The following is a 23,449-nucleotide window of genomic DNA, read 5'->3' as shown; positions in this document are numbered from 1 at the left end:
ACTCGTCGCGGATTTCCTACATTTCACACTTGTATCGTAATGTACTATTATAAGAGTCCAGTTCGAACGACTAAATTAAGTAAAGTGTGTGAAGAGATTTACACGGACCCTATTTCTTTGGGGATCAGAAAAAGCTATAACCTCTAGCAGACGTCAAAACTTGCCAACACAAATGCAACTCTGATTTGTCAAAATAAAGATTTAAATTAGAATGGAATGGGAGACCTTTTATAGGTCTCTGGGCGGCTCGAGGAAGATGGTAAGATACAACCGGTCAAGCCTAATCGATTTAAACAGTGTGGAGTTTACATGACCTACATTATTTAATGGCAGACAAATCAATATAGGTACATACGCCACCGGTAGGTATACGTAGGCGGAAACACGTGAGCAAGAGACATTTTACGGTGTAACGGACATTATATGGGGCATTATCTATGAAAAGGGACCTTATTGTCGATGGCGCTTACGCCGCACAGCGTCGCGTCGCGCGGCATTGTATTTATATCGGAGCATCGTTAACAATGGCGTAACCGCCATCGACAATAAGGTCCCTTTTCATAGATAACGTCACATATAGGTACATACGCCACCGTACGTAGGCGGAAACACGTGGGCAAGGGACATTTTACGGTGTAACGGACATTATATAGTTAGGGGTATAAAACTCGAGGGAGTGGATTTTCTGGGACTGTGTATGGGGTTCTTAAAAACGGGCCAAGTGCGAATCGGACTCGCGTTCCAAGGGTTCCGTACAATACGTCCGAGTCCGACTCACGCTTGACTGCAGATTTCTAATAGGTTATCCTGTCATCTATAGGTAAAGAACTATTTAGTGTATTTTTTTCAAAATTTTAGGCCTAGTAGTTTCGGAGATAAAGGGAGGAATGGTCGGACAGACAGACGCACGAGTGATCCTATAAGGGTTCCGTTTTTTCCTTTTGAGGTACGGAACCCTAAAAAGAGTGTACCTAAGTACAGGTTCATAAAGGCTCGGCAACGGGTATGTAACACCCATGGAGTCGTAAGCGTCCATAGGCTACATTGTTTAATGGCAGACAAATCAATATGCATACGCCACCGTACGTAGGCGAAATCACGTGGGCAAAGAGACATTTTACTTAGTCACAAATATATTGAGAGTTCTGTCTGTATGTTAGTAACTTAAGAACATGAAACAGCCAAGTAATTTTATAACGCGGGCCGTATGCTTGTTCGCCACTATCACTAGTTACCGGCAACCCTAGCTAAACGTAATGCGACTAGAAATTAATCGTTTTCTGCGATTATTCGATAGTAATTATAGTCCATTTGCTATGCGCTGTCTAATCGGGGTAATCATCGCTTTTGACCAGTAACAAACTGTAACAAACAACTTAAATTCAGCTAGCATAACTACCTATAGCTTGTTGTCAGTCGCGCGAGTTAGCATCTTGCGCGTAATTGTAACGTTCCGAACCCCTTGTCATAGAGAAAAAAATACATTAATTGCTCAATCCATACATCAGTTTTGGTACCAAAAAGACTATTATTTTCATAGTCGACATCTAGCATTGAGTAGCGGAATTATCAGTACTGCTACATGACAATAGATGTTGAAATTAATAGTCTTTTTGGTACCAAAACTGATGTATGGAGTGAGCACTCTTGTCTTACTATATTTCTCTATGCCTTAGTGTAATTTTCATTCGATAGCATGACGAGCGTTCGCGTTCGCGTTATGTCTATTTTTGTATGTTGAACAGGGGCGCCAAGCGGGACGTTTTGGAAACTCAAAATGCCATAAAAAATGACACTTAACGCAAACACGTAAGGTACGTCATGTCGCGCTATCGAATGAAATTTACACTAGTGCCCTGTTTATCAAAAGCTTGTGACTTGTAATACAAGCGGATGTCACTTTTTGACAGCTTTTGTTAGAAAGGGACTTCCTCTTGTATTACAAGTGACAAGCTTTTGATAAACAGGGCCTATGGGGTACGGACACAATTTACACCAGCTATACTGCAGCGGTATTGCAGTACGACATGAATGCCGACTGCATTGCTGTTGTGGTGATGATACTGATGATGATGAATTTGTATTTTATAACTAACGAATTTTGTAAATTCAGCTGTAAGCACTGCGCGCTGTATGGACGGTCTTACACTCGCCGCCCGCAGGCGCATTGAGACCCTAGAGACGCATGGTTGAAATTCTTGCTGTCAATATAAAATATTTTATTCCGCTAGTTGAGCGCTGGTGGCCTAGCGGTAAGAGCGTGCGACTTTCAATCCGGAGGTCGCGGGTTCAAACCCCGGCTCGTACCAATGAGTTTTTCGGAACTTATGTACGAAATATCTGATATTTACCAGTTGCTTTTCGGTGAAGGAAAACATCGTGAGGAAACCGGACTAATCCCAATAAGGCCTAGTTTCCCCTCTGGGTTGGAAGGTCAGATGGCAGTCGCTTTCGTAAAAACTAGTGCCAACGTCAAATCATGGGATTAGTTGTCAAGCGGACCCCTGGCTCCCATGAGCCGTGGCAAAATGCCGGGATAACGCGAGGAAGAAGAAGATTCCGCTAGTTTTGCTTTCGTTCTTTCTCCTTCCTAATTTTATTCATAGAAGTATATTAAAGGCACGTTTACCTTCCACTTCTACATTGGTGACCACGTGGAACACTGAAAATGAGCGATACCGAGAATGATGGATCCGTAGACTCGCAGACGCCTGGGCCGAGCAAACCAAGAAAAGGTACGCAAGAGGGCTGCATACCGACGGAAATTTACCGCATCGGCGTAAAAGTGCCTGTGTTTTGGCCTGAGAAACCTGCAGTTTGGTTCGCTCAAATGGAATCTCAATTTACTGTTTCCAATATTACTGCGGATGCAGCCAAATACAAATTCATCACCATCACCACACTGTCACAAATCCGAGCAGCAAGATCGTTAATAACATTTGCGACAGTAATACATACGCAAATTTATACGAAATCGCGGAGTAAAGCCACGCCTGCTTGTGGTTGTGGCAGCTTGTTGGAAAGTAGCGACCCCACGTGTAAAGTGTCAAAAGGGCTTAAAGAGCCTCTACTTGTTGGCTTCGGCTCCGCGCATGCCTCCCGGTCCGGAACACCATTTGGATGGGAAAGACATTCAATAAAACTCACTAAACCATTTTTGTTCCAGAAAACCATGGAAAATGGGCACGACATCGAACCAGAGTTCACAGTCAAGAAGCTCGCCAGCCTATTGGAGCGGGCGCCTCGGCTCGGGAGGGAGACAAAAGGGCTCGGGAGAGAGACAAAAGATCGCGTCACGTACGAGAGCGAGAGGCTGACCAGTCAGAGCGAGGCATCGTCGCGGAGGAACAGTGACGATGGGGGGAGGGCGCGGAAGGAGGGGTTTAGGGGAGGTAAGAGAGAGATAAAGATCGCGTTACGTACGAGAGCGAGAGGCTGACCAGTCAGAGCGAGGCGTCGTCGCGGAGGAATAGCGAAGATGGGGGAAGGGCGAGGAAGGAGGGGTTTAGGGGAGGTAAGATAGAGTTAAAGATCGCATCACGTACAAGAGCGAGAGGCTGACCAGTCAGAGCGAGGCGTCGTCGCGGAGGAATAGCGAAGATGGGGGAAGGGCGAGGAAGGACGGGGTTTAGGGGAGGTAAGATAGAGATAAAGATCGCATCACGTACAAGAGCGAGAGGCTGACTAGTCAGAGCGAGGCGTCGTCGCGGAGGAATAGCGAAGATGGGGGAAGGGCGAGGAAGGACGGGGTTTAGGGGAGGTAAGATAGAGATAAAGATCGCATCACGTACAAGAGCGAGAGGCTGACCAGTCAGAGCGAGGCGTCGTCGCGGAGGAATAGCGAAGATGGGGGAAGGGCGAGGAAGGAGGGGTTTAGGGGAGGTAAGAGAGAGATAAAGATCGCGTCACGTACGAGAGCGAGAGGCTGACTAGTCAGAGTGAGGCGTGGTCGAGGAGGAATAGTGACGATGGGGGGAGGGCGCGGAAGGAGGGGTTTAGGGGAGGTAAGATAGAGATAAAGATCGCGTTACGTACGAGAGCGAGAGGCTGACCAGTCAGAGCGAGGCGTCGTCGCGGAGGAATAGCGAAGATGGGGGAAGGGCGAGGAAGGACGGGGTTTAGGGGAGGTAAGATAGAGATAAAGATCGCGTTACGTACGAGAGCGAGAGGCTGACCAGTCAGAGCGAGGCGTCGTCGCGGAGGAATAGCGAAGATGGGGGAAGGGCGAGGAAGGACGGGGTTTAGGGGAGGTAAGATAGAGTTAAAGATCGCATCACGTACAAGAGCGAGAGGCTGACCAGTCAGAGCGAGGCGTCGTCGCGGAGGAATAGCGAAGATGGGGGAAGGGCGAGGAAGGACGGGGTTTAGGGGAGGTAAGATAGAGATAAAGATCGCGTTACGTACGAGAGCGAGAGGCTGACCAGTCAGAGCGAGGCGTCGTCGCGGAGGAATAGCGAAGATGGGGGAAGGGCGAGGAAGGACGGGGTTTAGGGGAGGTAAGATAGAGATAAAGATCGCGTTACGTACGAGAGCGAGAGGCTGACCAGTCAGAGCGAGGCGTCGTCGCGGAGGAATAGCGAAGATGGGGGAAGGGCGAGGAAGGAGGGGTTTAGGGGAGGTAAGATAGAGATAAAGATCGCGTTACGTACGAGAGCGAGAGGCTGACCAGTCAGAGCGAGGCGTCGTCGCGGAGGAATAGCGAAGATGGGGGAAGGGCGAGGAAGGACGGGGTTTAGGGGAGGTAAGAGAGAAATAAAAGATCAAGTCACGTACGAGAGCGAGAGGCTGACTGTGACGAGTCAGAGCGAGGCGAGACAGACAAAGTTACTATAGCATTTCTAATATTAGTAGAGTTTATTTTTCGTTTTCGTTACAGATGGCACCGCCTCTGAACCGCCTACAGCCAACGTGACCAGCCTCAACGCATGGAACGACCTGGCCAGTTCCACTTCCACCACTAGGACGGAACTCAGTTCCGATGGTACGGCGGAAGACCAGGTACCGTCGTCATCATCATCGTCCTGTACTGTCTCTTCAAAGATCCCTTCTAGCTGGTCGTCATTTCCTCATTTCTACCTACTATGAAAGCGAAAGACTGTTTGTCTATCTTTAAATCTTGACTTGACATGTCCGTTTTGTGGGGACTATCCCACATTGTATCCATCGGTATTTACTAGTTGCCACTCAATAATATTAAGTGGACCATTAATGACTTAAAAGTACTAAGATAAAATCTGACGACAGTCTAGTTATAAACATACATACAGAGGTACATATAAGAAGTGAAAACTGGCATGACCACAAGTGGTTTTATCGCTAAGAAGCTTCTACAAGATCCTTGGTGTAAGGCCTGAGTGGACGCTCGAGTTGGGCGTGCAGCGGGGCGGGGCGTGCATGTTAAACAAATGCAAGCGTATAGGAGCGGCCTTATTAGTACACGCTGCTCAAATCACTTGTGAGCCCGACGCCACGCTGCACACTTCGAGCGTCCACTCAGGCCTTACACTTGGAGAATAATGTCGGGTTAAAGTTTCCGTTAAGAAGCGGTCTCTTCCCGACATACCTACACATTACATACAATATATACATATAATCACACCTATTTCCCGGAAGAGTATGCAGAAACCACGGATTTCCACTTGCTACGCCTACGATACTTACCTCTTTCGCTTCCTTCACTTTCATAACATTCCTCATACACGCTCGCCGGTTTAGGGTGCTCTTGACCTGGCCTTACTTCAGGATTTCCCCGATCTGATCAGAGAAAGTCCGCCGAGGTCTATCCTATCCAACTCCCGTTTCTACTTCTCCCTTATACACTCTCTTTGTTAGCCTTCTTTCACTCATTCTTTCCACGTTATAGTTATGAAATTATTTATAAACTAAAAAATTATGGCATAACCGTTAGTGTAAGGCCTGAGTGGACGCTCTTGGGGGTTCGTGCAGCGGGGCGGGGCGTGCAGTGTGCATATTAAACAAATGCAAGCGTATAGGAGCGGCCTTAGTGCACGCTGCTTACATCACTTGTGACCCCGACGCCACGCTGCACGCCCCGCCGAACGCTCCGCTTCGAGCGTCCGCTCAGGCCTTACACTTACAATTAGATGATCTAATCCAAAGCTATAACTTCCACCAGACCAACCTCGCGCACCCAGGGTCAGCTCTTCCAGGCACGCCCATGCACATCAAAGAGCCATGGAAGACAGCAGATAACCTGGCTCCTGACTCTGCCTTCGGGACTTCGCTGGCGGATATAATGGAAAGCCCTGCTAATAAGGTATGAATATTAATCACTACATAGTATAAAACAAAGTCGCTTCCCGCTGTCTGTCTGTCCCTATGTATGCTTAGATCTTTAAAACTACGTAACGGATTTTGATGCGGTTTTTAATAGATAGAGTGATTCAAGAGAAAGGTTTGTGTATAATTTGTTAACCCGTGCAAAGCCGGGGCGGGTCGCTAGTAATTATTAAATAAAAGATTTAAATAAGTTTTTGGCAAAAACTAAAATTTTTGGTAGAAGCTTTTATCGCTGGGTGTACTTTTCTTTCCACAGGCAACTTATACTTACCTATCGAGACAATTTTAAAAACCCCAAACACAATTAGGTTGCGTTGTTTTATCGCAGAGTTACTATGGCCACCTCCTGTCTCCATCATCAGATCAGTCAGGTCAGAAATAGAAATATATTTATTTGCCATTAAATGTGGTATACAATGGAGTTACATTATTATTTATAGAGCCATACACATTTAGGCTTTAAAAAGCCATGTAGCAATTTCGCAATTTCAGAAACTTTCAAAAGGGACATCAGAGTGTAGTTATTATAGTTTTGAAGTTCAAAATCATCGGAAGATCAGCGCTGGAAGTCGCCAGCAACATGCTGAGATGAGGCCATTTCGTGGCACTTTATTTTCACTACGTTCTTTTTGTGTATTCTCTGTGTGTCTACGAATAAACTATTATATTCTAAACTATTCTATTCTAAATGTATTCGACCTAAATAGAGGAATTAAATAATCATTTATTAACAAACAAGATATATATATATATACAGTACTAAAAGAAATTAAAAACTAGCTTAAATCTAAAATAGGCCCTTGAGGCATTGTACCAAGGATGCTGGCGACATTTCCTCGCTGTATCGCAATGCTGAGGAATTAAAACATATCACCAAGCTTCTCGCTAATTGACCGTTATCAATAAACTGTCAATCTGTCATTCCCTGCATAATGATTGGCCAGCCGTCACCTGCACGGTTCCGTGGGAAAGCGCAAGTGTTTTGTGGCCAAGGCCGAGAAACGGAGCATACTGTGCTTTATTGGTTTTTTCAAGTTTTTTGTTTAGGTTTTTTTAGGGTTCCGTACCCAAAGGGTAAAAAACCGGACCCTATTACTAAGACTCCGCTGTCCGTCCGTCTGTCTGTCACCAGGCCGTACCGCGGTAGCGTAGTTGAAATTTTCACAAATGATGTATCTCTGTTGCCGCTATAACAAAAAAGACAAAAAATAAAATAATATAAATATTTAAGGGGGGCTCCCATACAACAAACACTATTTTTTTGCTCTATTTTTTGTTGATGGTGCTGAACCCTCCGTGCGCGAGTCCGACTCGCACTTGGCCGGTTTTTTTATATAGCCTATTTCGTGTCTCACTGCTGGGCAAAGGGCTCCCCTTTCCTCCGCCGCTCATCACGGTTTGTTGCATATTCCCACCAGTCACTGCCAAAAGCGTCAAGGTCATCCCGCCATCTCTTTTTTGGGTTTGTTTAGGTTATGAGAAGATTATGAACTAAGCGTCAATAGTGTTTAGATCAGTGGTTCCTAACCTGGGAGTAATTACCCCCGTGAGGGTAAAAACTGGTATTTTACGGGGGTAATAAGCTAACCTAATATAATAATACAACAAACGTACACGTTTTATTTTTTTATTACCATTAGGAGGAGGGGTGAAATCAGGTTCCCTAGTTAGTCATAGGGGTGGCCGTACTGAAAAGGTTAGGAACCACTGGTTTAGATCTTAATATTAATAATGATCTAAAGATCTAGTCCACGGGTCTACAGTGTATGACCAGAAGACCACCCCACACTAGCGTCTCCCGAGCGTCGGCGTCTAGTCAACTCTATGGCTGCTGCTCGACGCAACGTTGGCGCAACTGCGCAGCGACGCCATTTTCCATAGCGCTGACTAGACGCCGACGCTCAAAAGACGCTAGTGCGGGGTGACCCTAAGAAAAAACAACGGGTTGCACTCCGGGAGTGCCGGCAGAAGTGAAAACTCAATGACTAGTGCAAAATGTCTGTATAATTGAGGTTAACGCCATCTAGTTAGCGTCTAGCGTTATTTCGTCGCATTACTTGAAACTCCTAAGCACATCACTGTTAGTACTCGAGTTATATTGATACCAGTTAGAGGGAAACTCACTAGATGGCATTTAAATCAATAAATTGTAACAGTTTGTCGATCAGGCGGTCTAGCATGAGTTGCGTTCTCGCGCGCGACTCCATACATCTTGCGCGACTTCAAGTATGGGGTCGCGCGCGAGAACGCAACTCATGCTAGACCGCCAGGTCACGTGTCCGTCTTACGGTCTTGTGACCGTCTTACGGTCACGTGATCTGTCGCGAGTTTAACATTTTTTCCCCACCTCAAAAAGTGCACAGCGCCGCTAAAGAAGTTTTCACTTCAAAAACATTACATATTGTTCACAATACGGAACATTACATTGTCGACGACTCGACGTGAAATGTAACATCTGTTGTGTGGGCGTCTTGTGTGGACAGTTTTCTAAAAGCGTCAAGTTACCCCGTTACCAAACCTGCGATTTTCGATTTTATCCTAAAGTCATAAGGCGGAATTTTGCATGTTAAGTTTAATAAAGGAACTTTCTAGAGGGTGTTTGCTTATTTATGGAAATTATTTTTATTTTCTTTGATATTTTTACAATATTTTTAAATGAGGCCTATAATGAATGTAGTAGGACCCTTTAATTACGTTTTAAATCATTCTCTAAAGCTATAGGTACTATTAATTATCGTAGTACCGTAAAATGGGGTGAGTAGGGTCAAAACTGACATTCAAACGATTCAAACCTCGATAACATTTTATTTTTACATATGCAAACTGAATGGTATAATATTTAAGTGTTCCGGACGTTTGTATTTTAGTTTTTATTTTATTTTGGGTAGTTCCATTTCATAACTTTGACGATAAACAGGAAATCCCACCTCACCCCGTAGTCCTTCGTAATTGGGGTGAGATGGAATTTCATACAAAGGTCATTTTGGAAGATTGTTGGATCGATTTTTTTTTTATTATGAGTATTACTATAGCTCCATTTTAAATTGGAATACATTATTTTTATAGCAGTAGCCTTAATATCCCATCTCACCCCCCTTTCACCCCTTCTCTCCCCATTCATAACCCAACTCTCCCCGCGAACCCTACTCATCCCATTTTACGGTATCATTTAATGTGTCCCATGCGTGTAAACAACACTATTTAAGTGGCTTCTCCATCGTCACTTAGTATAATTAATTGGAAAGGAAATAGGGTAATGCCACCAATATAATTTACCTAGGTACCTTTAAATACGTCGTTTCGTATTGTTTAAGTGGAAGCTCTTTATGAATACATAACTAGCGACCCGCCCCGGCTTCGCACGGGTTAACAAATTATACATAGGTACATAAACCTTCCTCTTGAATCACTCCATCTATTTAAAAAAAACCACATCAAAATCCGTTGCGTAGTTTTAAAGATCTAAGCATACAGACAGACAGGCAGCGGGAAGCGACTTTGTTTTATACTATATACTGATAATCCGTTTAAGAGCCGATACAGACTGACTGCAATTAGATGTCGACTACGAAACTCGCGTTTTGGTAAGAAATCTAATGTATGGAGTTACCACTCTTTCTTTACTTATATTTCTCTATGCATACTTACAAAGATTGTTTTTTTCAACAGATCCCCTTACGCGAAGACATAAAATCTGTATCATCCGAGAGCCCAGAGGACCGCCGGCCGCGGTTGGGCTGGCGTCTCGTTCGCAATATGACCACGGCGGCCAGCGCCTTCAGTCCCAAAGGAACGCCTACTGCACTGCCCGGGACGCCCTTACCTGTACAGGTACAGTACAGTTACAATATGGCCACGGCGGCAAGCACCTTCAGTCCCAAAGGAACGCCTACTGCACTGCCCGGGACGCCCTTACCTGTACAGGTACAGTACAGTTACAATATGGCCACGACGGCAAGCGCCTTCAGTCCCAAAGGAACGCCTACTGCACTGCCCGGGACGCCCTTACCTGTACAGGTACAGTACAGTTACAATATGGCCACGACGGCAAGCGCCTTCAGTCCCAAAGGAACGCCTACTGCACTCCCCGGGACGCCATTACCTGTACAGGTACAGTACAGTTACAATATGACCACGGCGGCTAGCGCCTTCAGTCCCAAAGGGACGCCTACTGCACTCCCCGGGACGCCATTACCTGTACAGGTACAGTACAGTTACAATATGGCCACGACGGCAAGCGCCTTCAGTCCCAAAGGGACGCCTACTGCACTCCCCGGGACGCCATTACCTGTACAGGTACAGTACAGTTACAATATGACCACGACGGCTAGCGCCTTCAGTCCCAAAGGGACGCCTACTGCACTGCCCGGGACGCCATTACCTGTACAGGTACAGTACAGTTACAATATTACCACGGCGGCTAGCGCCTTCAGTCCCAAAGGGACGCCTACCGCACTGCCGGGAAGCCATTACCTGTACAGGTAAAGTACAGTTACAATATGACCAAGGCGGCCAGCGCCTTCAGTCCCAAAGGGACGCCTACTGCACTGCCCGGGACGCCATTACCTGTACAGGTACAGTACAGTTACAATAGGGGTTGAAAAGCCACAAATCATTAGTCCGTCTAAGGTCCACCTCCTTTCACGTCTAACCGGTGAGCTCCATTCGAGCTGTCTAAGCTGTTTTCACTTTCCATCAGGTGTGACTAGGGTCAATCGCCGATCAGTTTATTATAAAAAAGCTAACCTTGCACCGACTTTGACGTGACAAAGTGTGGGAGAACGACTATAAACGTCATATTTTCAAAGTTTGCCTTTTATTGATTAATGATACACTCCCTGTGTGCTGGAGTCCTGATTATCAGTAATGTTATTTTTAACTTTTATCCACAGTCCAAACCAGAAAGCAAGAACACAGACTACTCAAAAGACAACAGGAAGTCATCACTGCCGTTATATGCCAATGAGAAAGATGAGATTATTGGAGAGACCAGTCCTGAGGTGAGTTTATATTTTTCACCAAGACGCAACCTTTTAAAATGTTGATTTCATAGACTAGGACTCCTCTAGACGGAGTTTAGAGCAATTATTTCATGAAACCGATGCTGCCAAAAATACTGGGGTGCGGGGGACGAGGTGAGCGAGTCCCGTGCCGTGATTGGTCCGTTCAAAGACACGGACGTCACACAAAGACACTTATTTGACTCGAAAATGGAGTAAAACTACCGTATATTTGTGGCAGAGGGGGTAGCGCTACTATGCTCAGTCTGGAGGATGTCTTGTCTGGTTGTTGTTGTCCTATGGCACCCCAGAGGTGCAAAGGGCCTTCACAAGCTCGCGCCACTCCTTCCTATCTTCAGCGACCCTTCTGGCCTCGCTCCAACTCAACCCGACCGCTCGTAGCTCATTTTCGACGGACCGTTGCCAAGAGTCTACAGAGGGCGCAGCATGGTTCCATTTTTATCGCCTGTCACTATGCCCGTCACTTTCGCACGTACATACTTTTATGATTAGATATTTAGGTAGATTTAATATATTATTGAAATACGAAATAAGATTAGCGTATTGACATGTTAGTTTATTTTTCTCAGATTAAATTCAAATATAGTATTGGATATAGACAATATAGTATTGCCAGCATAAAATAATATCTTAACACACCTCCTCGATTATAAATGTGGCAAAAGTTTAAACATTTATAATTGGAAATTAAACGAACTTACCTGTAAGTGAAGTTCATTTCAATTATATTAGCTGCACAAACTTCGAAATGATATATAACTATGTAGTACGCGCTTATCATTTTAGCCTATTCCATGAATGTTACAGAGAGGCAAAGCCAAAATTAAAAATATGTATCTGATTTATGAACGTAACTCCTACGTTGAACGGTTCCCGCGCTGTCAACTGTCAATGTCATTTAGTTTAGAGTAACAAGCCAAGACATAACACTTTCACTGCCAGTAGCCCGCTAGGGTTCTCTATTCTTAGGTACTTATCGCTACAAAGCGGAAAAAACATATAGTATCCGCTATGCTTGTAGCTCACGCTGGCAGTGAATATGCCAATAGATGGAACAACTTGGCCCCCAATTCAGCAAAGCCAATATTACCATAACTTTGACAGGGATTATAGGTACACGAATCCCTGGTTGTCTCAGGACAACGTGGGTACTGGGTGGGATGGGTTATCATTTCGAAGTTTGTGCAGCTAATATAATTGAAATGAACTTCACTTACAGGTAAGTTCGTTTAATTTCCAATTATTATTACGCTGCACAAACTTCTTCAATGATATATAACTATGTAGATGTTTAGAGATAAGTATTCAAAGTTTGTTTTGGCTTTGTATTATAACAATGAAATCGTTGATTAACAATGATTTATTATTTCATTTTAAATTGGGTACCTTTTTAGTTATCTGTAACTATTTTCAAAATATAGGTAGGTATGTATATTTAGTTTACAACATTATTTAGAGATCTAGTGATATCATTTCATCAAACTGTCTATCGTATAGTATATAGATAGTTGAAACAAAAATAATTTGATCCTTATTTAGTAATAGGTAAGTATTTTCATTTATACCACCAAATACCACATAAAAACTTAATTATTATAGGAATATCAAAGAAATCAAAGGATAGCATGAGATGCAATTATTGGCGAATACAACAACTAAGTATAAGCAACTCTTGGCAGTGTGTTGCTGGTTACACCTTTAAGTAACACTTATTTTCTCATTTATCATAGTAAGGATTTACCAAAATTATTAGTACAAGAATCACTCCACCTTGATGTTTTTCTTCCACTAATATTAACTCCTAAACGATTTACGGTTGACACCAACACATAACAGGTTAAATAGGTGGTGAAAATAAAAATAAATCTTTTAAGAGTTGACTTAATCCCTCTACAAATCGTTTGGGAAGTGATTTTTTCATGATTTTGAGGGCAATAAATAATCACTAACAAGTTAATAACTACCATCACGAATATTATTGTTCATTATTTATATATAGGTAATCAATGTTTTACACCTCATTCAATTTAAAATTAGTGTTTTCCCTGAAAAAAATAATGCTATGGATAGCATGGGTTGCTGAAATTTATCAATCAGAATAACAGTAAAGTTTGATGTTTTATCAAGGACAGGGTTTTGCACGTTGTGTACAATCACAACAGCTAATAAAAGTGATAAAGTAATTTCTTACTTTTTCTTAATCCTGTAATGAATAATTTTCATTAGTTGGTGACATTGTTAATCAATAATTTAAGACCGATTAAGGGTACTAGGTCACACTTTAAGGTTGAGTTTTGTGTAATCGAAAAAACGTTCTTCATAAAGTGTTCAATTCTATCATTTGAGGAGAGCCTATTCTCCAATAAAAGCACAAGAGCAGATTTACAATTATTTACACATCTATACCTAGCTCCCTCATTACATAAGTAATGCTATTAAAACGGCAAGCACTTCTGAAACAGATGCCATAAAATAATTAATGTAATTATTTTTACATAACATACACCAGTATTTCAAGTGTGTGTGTGTGTGTGTGTGTGTGTGCTTGACGGTGTAGGGCGCAAGGGATTACACTGTACTGTACTCCTTTCTCCTCTTCCTCTTCTCCTTCAGTGATGGCTGATGGCACTTCCTGGATAACACTAGGGTAACCAGGATAAAACGCTGTTGAAACTTGAAACCAGTTAATAAAATATGCTTTTATATATGAGAGCTGGGGCGCAAATCTATACAATTATATGTAAGTACATAGGTATGCATATAAATATTTCGTAAACTGAGTAGTTACAATGACCGTGCCTTGATGCCTTCTACTTTTCCTAAATTTTAATACCTTAGATTTCGTTTCAGTTGGAAGGAAAACATAGATAAAATATTTTTTGCAAAAGCATCTAAGTACTTATGTAGAAAAAACATCTGGGTTACTTCACCAGGATATTTGTATAATATCCAATAACTCGGTAGGTATATGGATTTCCAAAATGTTGTAAGAAATTTCAAATTTAATTTTCGTTAAATCTGAAATCTTACATTATTTTCTCTCAATCAGCTTATGACACTTGAAGCACATATAGCATTTAAGTAGAATATTGTAATGTCTCTTTTCACACCACTGCTAATGTTCCTAGACATAAAAATACTGTATTTCATTTCACCGGTTTATAAATAATTGCGATAGCTGTGTTGTCTTCTCTCAGATGTATCTCAGTGTGGTAAACCGGAAAAGAGGGTCTTTAAACATAAACAAGACCACCATAACCTGAACAAAATTAATGTACCTAATGCATTCTATTAGGCTCATTTAATAATTTCCACACGGGTGTAAGTGTTACTGTAAGTAATTAAATATCTGCAAAAAATATATATTTATAACCCTTTATTTTAATTAGCCATCAATATACGAAATTCAGTATAGGTACTTTTATCTATTCAGCTCTTTAAATACACACATAACCATATTCATTGGCCAAACTTGTAGCTATAGGTACAACAACCCATTTATATGAGCAAAGTTCATTAAAACTAATAACAATGCGACCAATATATAAAGGACTTTATCTGTTGTTTAAGTTTGTATTTGTCCTTATCGGCTAAAGAAATAATTCTAGTATTACCCAGCTTTCTGAGGTAAGTACTAAGGAGCTAGTTTCATTTGATTATAGCTGCATATAGGTAATGGTATCAAGACTAATTAAGTGTATTTTGTATATGTATGCACCTACATAGTATAAAAAACATTTATAATAATGAGCTTCAACAATAGATATATAATCTAAACAATTGCTCATTATGTGACCTCTAGATCTTAGACACTTCATGAAAGGTCTGACACATATCGACACCTAGTCTAATTGTCTAATAATTGAACTTATGTTGTCATTACTTCATTAGTTTCATAACAGTTCCAATTCCCTGTTGACAACCTGTCAGATCCCACGGCTCAGATTTGAGCCAGAACGCTTATGGGTGACGTCACACCTGGGAGTTGACGGGTTAAACTGCTTAGTTGCAATAAATTGACTTCTTAAATATATAGGTATCTGTATTTATTTCTCTTAGGATTTGGTAGAGAAAATATTAAAGTCAATATTAAACTGTATAAAGTGTACATTATTTTATAAGAACATCATAGGCATATACACACAGTATATATCACAGTCACATAGTTTTCTAGTATTTGACTATCAATTTCACAGAATTGATCATATTTCGGAATTGTAACCTTCGGTATTGGCACTGACAAAAATTTAATTTTGTATGACAAAATCCTTGTAAATATTGAATATGATGTCACTGCAATTAAAGAAGTGTATTTAAATAAACCACAGCTTTTGAGAATTTGTTCTAAATGAACACAGGCTGTTGTAATGTCACTTGAGTGCGACCACAATGTGACTGCAGAGAGGAAAGTGTTGCTCCGCTTCTTTATCGCTGCTTTTGACCAGGGTTTTTGTATGTTGTAATGTTAAATGAATACTTTATTATATGAAACAAATACAAGTAACAGCAAAACATACATTGGAAAATATGATTGATAATTGAGCCCTTGAAGTTGAAGTACCGGGCCGTAAGCCATTAGTTTTTCTGCTAGATTTTCTTATAATATCACTTGTCGACAGCATGTTTAAAAATAAAATAAAAAATCTCTAATGCCATTTATTGTGCTTTAGTATTTAAAGGACCACTGCCTTAGCGAAGATTCTCAGTGATGATAATCACACAAAAGACGGTCAGTCACTTAAAAGCGACACCAGCTTGTCATAGCCGGTTTCAGCACAAAATTGATTGAGAGCTAAATCATCACAGTTAGCAAACAAATACTTAGCCTTGTTCCTTACTGACAAGCATCTCACCAATAGAGCACCAATAAAAATTTTACAGCGCAGATTATTTTGCATAATCTTGTTTGGGTCATACTGGTTTTGTAATGTTCTTAATTGTACATCTGAAAACAAACAACGAGGTTGTCCTATTAGGATTTTTCCATATCCAAATTTCTGGTGCCTCCGTCCCATGATGTCAAGATTTACTCGCTTAATTCCTTGCTTGCTGAAATAAGAATAAATGTTTTAATTCACCTACTTGAAGTCATAGTACATACCAAGAGACGGCCTAATTTTGCATACCACATTGATTAACTCATGGGGTTAAGAGCCGTGTCTAGTCTACAAAACCCAGTTCTAGCAAGACTTGTGGCCTTCCACTGCCATTGGCAGGTAGGATATGAGCCATATCTCAGTGCTGTTAGTAAGGAATAAGTGACAACACCACAATGCCCCAAAGATACTGGCATTGAATGCACCTAGTATTAGTATGTGAAAGATTGCCAAGTCCAAATATCATCAGAGATACCTAGGTTAGTACTCCAAAAAGCTTAGTATAGCTATTTTGCAAACAGATGCACCTAGAATAGTGCTCCAGAATGCAGTGCACAGCTCAGTCACCATGTGCAGTTAGCAGACAGACACACCTATAATAGTGGCCCAGAATGCACAGTGCACAGCACAACCACCGTGTGCAGGTAGCAGACAGATGCACCTAGAATAGTGCTCCAGAATGCACAGTGCACAGCACAACCACCGTGTGCGGTTAGCAGACAGATGCACCTAGAATAGTGCTCCAGAATGCACAGTGCACAGCACAACCACCGTGTGCAGTTAGCAGACAGATGCACCTAGAATAGTGCTCCAGAATGCAGTGCACAGCTCAGTCACCATGTGCAGTTAGCGGACAGATATACACCTAGCTAGAATAGTGTTCCAAAAAATCCAGAATGCACAGGTTAGCACAAACGTCGAAAATCATGAACAAATATTTCTTACCTTGCGTTTATTTTCTTTCGGAATTTTAGATATGTACATTCGGTCGCTGGCGAGCGAGGAGGGCACAGATTGCTTTTTATACGCCACGCGAAAATCGCTTTTTTCTCTACGCCGCTGGCGGAGATGGAGATGATGATGCTGCTAGATTCTTATTTTGATATGCAACATGTCCGGGTGGATAGTCATGCTATCCACGAAACGACGCCACCTTTGACCTTGGTCGCGAAAGTAGCATTTTTTTTTTCTTCAATCTTCTTGTATTTTCTTCCAATTTTGTAATTGGTCGGACTGTCGTACACTAATATTTTATTTTTTCACATATTTATTATATATTTACTATTATTTCCTATTAAAAAAGTTATATTTTATTAAGCCCTAATGGTCTAGGCTAACATGAATAAACACAATGACATTGACAGTTGACAGCGCGGGAACCGTTCAACGTAGGAGTTACGTTCATAAATCAGATACATATTTTTAATTTTGGCTTTGCCTCTCTGTAACATTCATGGAATAGGCTAAAATGATAAGCGCGTACTACATAGTTATATATCATTGAAGAAGTTTGTGCAGCGTAATAATAATCGTATTTTAAATGAACAAGTAAATAAGTAAACAATAAAAGTAACATTTCCTAGTTACGCTAACTTAAATAGTGTTTATCATTAACACATAACTTTGAACACTCTATAATATAAATATCACTTTATAGAAACACTGAAAACAGAGAACACTAAACACTATGTTTATATTAATAAATATTTAGCAAGTCTCTATTGTGAGTAAATTTATCTGCGGACAGTATTTTTGTAAACATATCAGCAGCATTATTGTATGAGTCTACGTGATACACCGTTATGGTTTTGTTCTTCACTAAGTCTTTGACGAAATGGTATTTGATGTCAATGTGCTTTGCACGTTTGCTGTTTTCGTAGCTATTTGACATAGCGATGGCTCCCATGTTGTCTACGTAAATGGTAGGGGTTAAGCACTTACCGAAATCCTTCGCTAATCCTTTTATATTTACTACCTCTGTGCATGTGGTGGCCAGCGCGACGTACTCTGCCTCTGCCGTTGACAAGGAGACACAGTGTTGTTTTCTCGAGTGCCATCCGATAACATTGCCATTGTACATGATTACACTTCCACTCGTACTTTTTCTATCATTTTTCTGGCCTGCCCAGTCGGCATCTGAATATGCTTCAATATTATTATTTTTCTTCGTGTAATTCAGTCCGAAATCTTTTGTTTCTTTTAGGTACCTTAGGATTCTCTTTGCTTGCTTCCAACATTGTATATCTGGTTTGTCCAGAAATTGGCTTAAATATGACACAGCATAACTGATGTCTGGTCTAGTTACTGTTGCCAAAAACATAAGGCTTCCTATTATCTCCCTATAGGGAACATCTATTACATTATTGACATCTTTGGTCGTTTTAGTTTGGCAATCTTTTTCCATCGGTGTTTTAACACCATTACATTCTGTCATTTTAAATTTATCAAGTAATTTTGTTACTTGTTTGCTTTGAGTAAGCTTCATTCCTTCATCTGATCTAGTAATTTCTATACCAAGGAATGTATTGATAGAGCCTAAATCTTTGGCCTGGAATTCTTTAAACAATTCCATCTTTACTCTCTTTATCTCTTCCTCTTCTCCTGTTATTAATATGTCGTCAACAAATACTAACATCCAAACTTTGTTGTTGTAGTACAGGCAAAAATCATGTTGGGACCGCTTTAGTCCTATATCATTTGTGATAAAGTTGTTCAGTCTTTCGTTCCAGCATTTTGGGCTTTCTTTTAATCCATATAAACTTCTCTTTAATTTTAGTACTTTGTTTTTACCAACTTTAACGCCTTCGGGTACTTTTATATATACTTCATTTTCCAACACTCCATTCAGGAAAGCTGTTGGTATGTCCATTTGACATATTTTATAATCATTTTGTACGGCGTTTACTAAAAACATTCTGATTGTGTTCATTCTTGCTACTGGTGAATAATTGTTCCCGAAATAGCTGTCTTTCTGCTGAAATCCTTTTGCTACTAATCTAGCTTTCTTTAAGCCACTTTCTTTGGTCCTAAAGACCCATTTTGTATCTATCGCTTTTTTGCCTTTAGCTTCTACTTCTTCCCAAGTATTCAACTTGTTTAATGAATTTATTTCTTTTTCGATAGCTTCTTTCCATTCTTTATCTTTAATTGCTTCTTCGTATTTATCTGGATCTTCACAACTTGTAAAACAGTATGCCATATAAGTTTCGTAATCATTCAAATGACTTGGTTTATTTACTTTTCTTCCTGATCTTGTAGTTTCATGTATCTGTTCTTGCATGCTCATGTCAGAGACATTATTATCTTCTATTTCTATATCTGTATTACTTTCATTATTATTATCTTCTGCAGTATCATATATTGTTGTATTTTCGATATTTGTTTCAATTTCCATATCTTCATCTATTGGCTCGTTTATTGGTTCGTCTACTTCATTATTGACTATTATATTTTCATCATTTATTTCGATTTCATCTTCTTCATCATCATCATTTATGTATGGTATAAAATTATGCTGATTATCTTGTCTTTTCTCTTTTTTAAATGTAGTTTCATTTTCGTTGAACTTAACATCTGTGGATATTATTACTTTATTTTCTTTAGGATCATAAAGTCTGTATCCCGAGCCACTATATCCAACCATTATATATTTCTTAGCTCTTGGTTCTATCTTTGCTGGTCTGGGTAAGGTTACAGCCCATGCTTGGCTGCCAAAGACTCTTAGTTTTGTTAGATTATTATTACCAAACCATATCGTTGCTGGTGCTTCCCCATCTAGCGCTGCGGTTGGACTTCTATTTATTTCGTAAGCTGATGCTGTAACTGCTTCACTCCAAAGACATTTTGGTAACTTTGTTTCTGCTAATTTGGTTCGTACCTTATTTAGAATATTTCTGTTCATTCTCTCTGATGTCCCATTCTGTTGCGGCGTATAAGGAGTAGTATATTCGATTTGAATGCCTTTGTTGTCACAGTATTGTTTAAATTTATTTGAACTGAACTCACCTCCATTATCTACTCTTAGCCGTTTCGTTTTTAGTCCAAATTGGGTTTTTATAAATTTAATGAAATTTATTATATTATTTTCTGCTTCATCTTTAGATTTTAATAATCTTACTACAAGGTAGTGTGAAAAGTCGTCAATCAGAACCTGAAAATATTTGTGCCCATATAAACCAATCGGATCTATTGGTCCACAAACATCAGAGTGAATTAGATCTCCAATTTCTCTTGTGTTGCTTTTCTGATAGTAGAAACTTCTTCGTGTACTCTTACCTTCGACACATGTATCGCAGATCTTGCTTGGTACTGGTAGGTTTAATCTTTTTAAATCATTATAATTAATATGACCAAGTCTTTTGTGCCATAGGTCATTATTTTCGGTTGTGAGATTTGCATTTTCAATGTTTTCGAGTTCAATGAGTTCTAGTTTCAGTAAGTATAAGTTGTTGGTTTTATTTCCTTTTATGTTAATATCGCCTTTTTGTAATTCTACATTTGTTTTCTTGAAGGTGATTTCAAAGTCTTTTTCAGTAAGTTTATTAATCGATAATAAATTATGTTTCAATCCGTCAACCATCAGCACTTCAATTTCAATTTCTAAATTTTCATACTTGGCGTTTACAATTCCCTTCTTTCGTGCTATCAAGTATTCTCCATTGGCGATTTCTATTTTAATTGGTATTGGCATTTCTTTAGTTTTAGTCACATATTTTTCACATTCTTTTTTTAACATATGGTTTGACGCTCCTGAGTCCAAGATAAAGTTATCTGTATCTTCTATTGCAGCCATTGCTATAAATGCTACTTTGTCTGTCAAATAATGCGGGCTTTGTCCTCTGTATAAACCTCTTGTGCCTCTTGGTGCACTTCGATATGATCTACCTCTATAATTGCTCTGCCCTCTATAAGAGCTTGTGCCGCGATTAGGAGTTCGACCTCTTTGTTGATTAAAATTATTGGAGTAACAATCAGTTGTTCTATGGCCTCGTTTTCCACATTTGAAACATGCTACAAATGTCACTTCGGGTTGCGATGATGATTGTTTACCATTATTCTTTAGTTCGGCGTCTAATAGTCGGCTCTTTACAAATTCTTCAGTTAATTCTTTATCTACGCTCATAGTTTCTAATGTTGTAATGACGGTTTCATATGAATCTGGTAAAGTAAGTAATAAGTGAGCGACTTTATCACTTTCATCTAGTTTACAGCCTGCGGCTTCCAGTTCGCTTATAATTGTGTCGAATTTCAAAAAGTGGTCTTGTAGGTTCCCGTTACATTTTAAGGTCAATAGTTTCTTTTTTAAATATAATTTGTTGAAAACGCTTTTTCTTTCGAATATTTCTTCCAACTTCGTTATCATTTCTTTGCTACTTGTAGCTTTTTTAATTATATCTAAGTATTTATCGGATACGTATTGTACTATTGTTGATTTTCCTTTTGCGTCACTTTGTTGAAATTTCTCTTTTTCTTTTGCCTCGGTGGGCGGATTATCGCATAATACCTTTGCTATGCCTTTCTCTTCCAGTAATATTTTTATTCTAAATTTCCAGTTGGAAAAATTCTGTTTATCATCCAGTTGTGGAATTACATTGTGATTTGACGTAGCCATCTTTAATTTTTGCCGTTGTGGCTGAAAAATTTGTAATTATAGGTACTTACCTTATTTAATTTTTGGCTCTGGGCTTTTTATTTATATAGCATATTTACTTTAATTGTTTATTTAATGCCCATAACCTTTTATGATTAGATATTTAGGTAGATTTAATATATTATTGAAATACGAAATAAGATTAGCGTATTGACATGTTAGTTTATTTTTCTCAGATTAAATTCAAATATAGTATTGGATATAGACAATATAGTATTGCCAGCATAAAATAATATCTTAACACATACGTGACAGGCATGGTGACAAGCGATAAAAATGCGACCGTGCTACCGCCGCAGGGCGCCCGTGGCCACGGCTTCTTCTGTCCGGCGTTTTCCAACCGAAAGCGCTGCGTTATTCATTTCCCCTCTTCGAATTGTATGTCCTATCCATCTCCATTTCCGTGTCGCGATTTCTTGTGGGAGTTTGCCGGCAAATACTCCATCATGGGTCTTCATTCCGAATCGTTTAAAAAATTTATTTCAGTAAATGTCCTTGGATTTCACGGGCCTATAATCCCGGTCTTTTGATAGGCTTGCGTGGGGACTAGGGTTGCCAGGTGGTCGGGATTTGGCGGGATTCTCCCGATTTTTAGCACGTGTTCCCGATTCCCGACAAAGTGAAAATTGTCCCGAAAAACAGCTTCACGTTATAAAACAACAATTTCAAGTTCCGAACTGTCGTCGAGCGAGCGAGCGACCCGCGTCGAGCCCGTCAGCGCGCGTAGATACTGTGCGGTGATCGAGGGTGTGATGTTTTTTTCCCGACTTAAAGACCCAAAATCCCGAAAAGTTGATATTTTTTCCCGATAATAGCGCCTTTCGACCTGGCAACCCTAGTGGGGACACAGATCTAACACGTAGAACGCCTGCAGTAAATGTTATTGTTAATATTTATTCCCACCAGGGCTTGGACCCCGAGTCCCTCATGTTCCGAGACGGTCGTCGCCGGATCGATATGGTGCTGGCTTATGAGGAGGAGGACTTTGGAGTCATGACGGAGGCTGAGGCCAGGAAGAGAGATGGTCGGAGGGTTTTTCAGGTACATATAGTCGCCACACGGGATTGTTACGCCATTTAGGGTCCTAGCTAAATTGGTTGTTCCATACTTACGCTATGGAGTGTCCAATTGAGCTAGAACCCTAAATGGCGTAACAATATCACGGAGCGTGACTGTACATTATCGACCTAAAATCACCCAGGGCGTGGCTCAAAAAAGCCAATCTTATATTTATGCCAGTCCCTTAAAATGGCGCCATATCAATGGTTTACTTAGGGCCAGTTGCACCAACCACATTTGACAGGCTGATCAACGTCAGCCGGCGCGCCCGGCGCTTTACTATGAAACTTTCCATACCTACATACAAATTTAGCGAACTCTTTAACGATACGAATAGTTTGGAGCATTCGACCCTTAGCTTGGCCGCCTAATATGTACTACATACTTACCTATTTAATGAAATTCTTAAGTGTATCCAAATATGCCTACTTATATAATGGCTAAATTGGAAAAAGATTTTGCCAGATGTTAATCTTCTTTATGTATCTTTGATCTTAAGCTAGTTATATTATTTTATAACAACTCATTTTTTAAATCTCTAA

At 40.5% G+C, this 23,449-nt stretch overlaps 1 protein-coding gene across 1 annotated transcript in view; it reads left to right on the top strand.

Annotated features, from left to right (window-relative positions):
• Window positions 1-3,160: 3,160 nt before the first annotated feature.
• LOC134660504 (anoctamin-4) overlaps window positions 3,161-23,449 on the top strand; it is a 47,569-nt gene continuing 27,280 nt past the window's right edge. Inside the window, exons 1-6 of the mRNA XM_063516275.1 lie at window positions 3,161-3,392; window positions 4,877-4,998; window positions 6,137-6,277; window positions 9,970-10,131; window positions 11,193-11,300; window positions 22,755-22,889. Coding sequence (XP_063372345.1) covers window positions 3,173-3,392; window positions 4,877-4,998; window positions 6,137-6,277; window positions 9,970-10,131; window positions 11,193-11,300; window positions 22,755-22,889 — 888 coding nt within the window. The 5' untranslated portion in view covers window positions 3,161-3,172. The remainder of the gene's footprint in view (window positions 3,393-4,876; window positions 4,999-6,136; window positions 6,278-9,969; window positions 10,132-11,192; window positions 11,301-22,754; window positions 22,890-23,449) is intronic.

The sequence above is a fragment of the Cydia amplana genome, chromosome 27, assembly GCF_948474715.1.
Source record: "Cydia amplana chromosome 27, ilCydAmpl1.1, whole genome shotgun sequence".
Lineage (NCBI taxonomy): Eukaryota > Metazoa > Arthropoda > Insecta > Lepidoptera > Tortricidae > Cydia > Cydia amplana.
The sequence above is the reverse complement of the archived record's forward strand: the minus strand, read 5'-3'. Positions and strand labels throughout refer to the sequence as shown.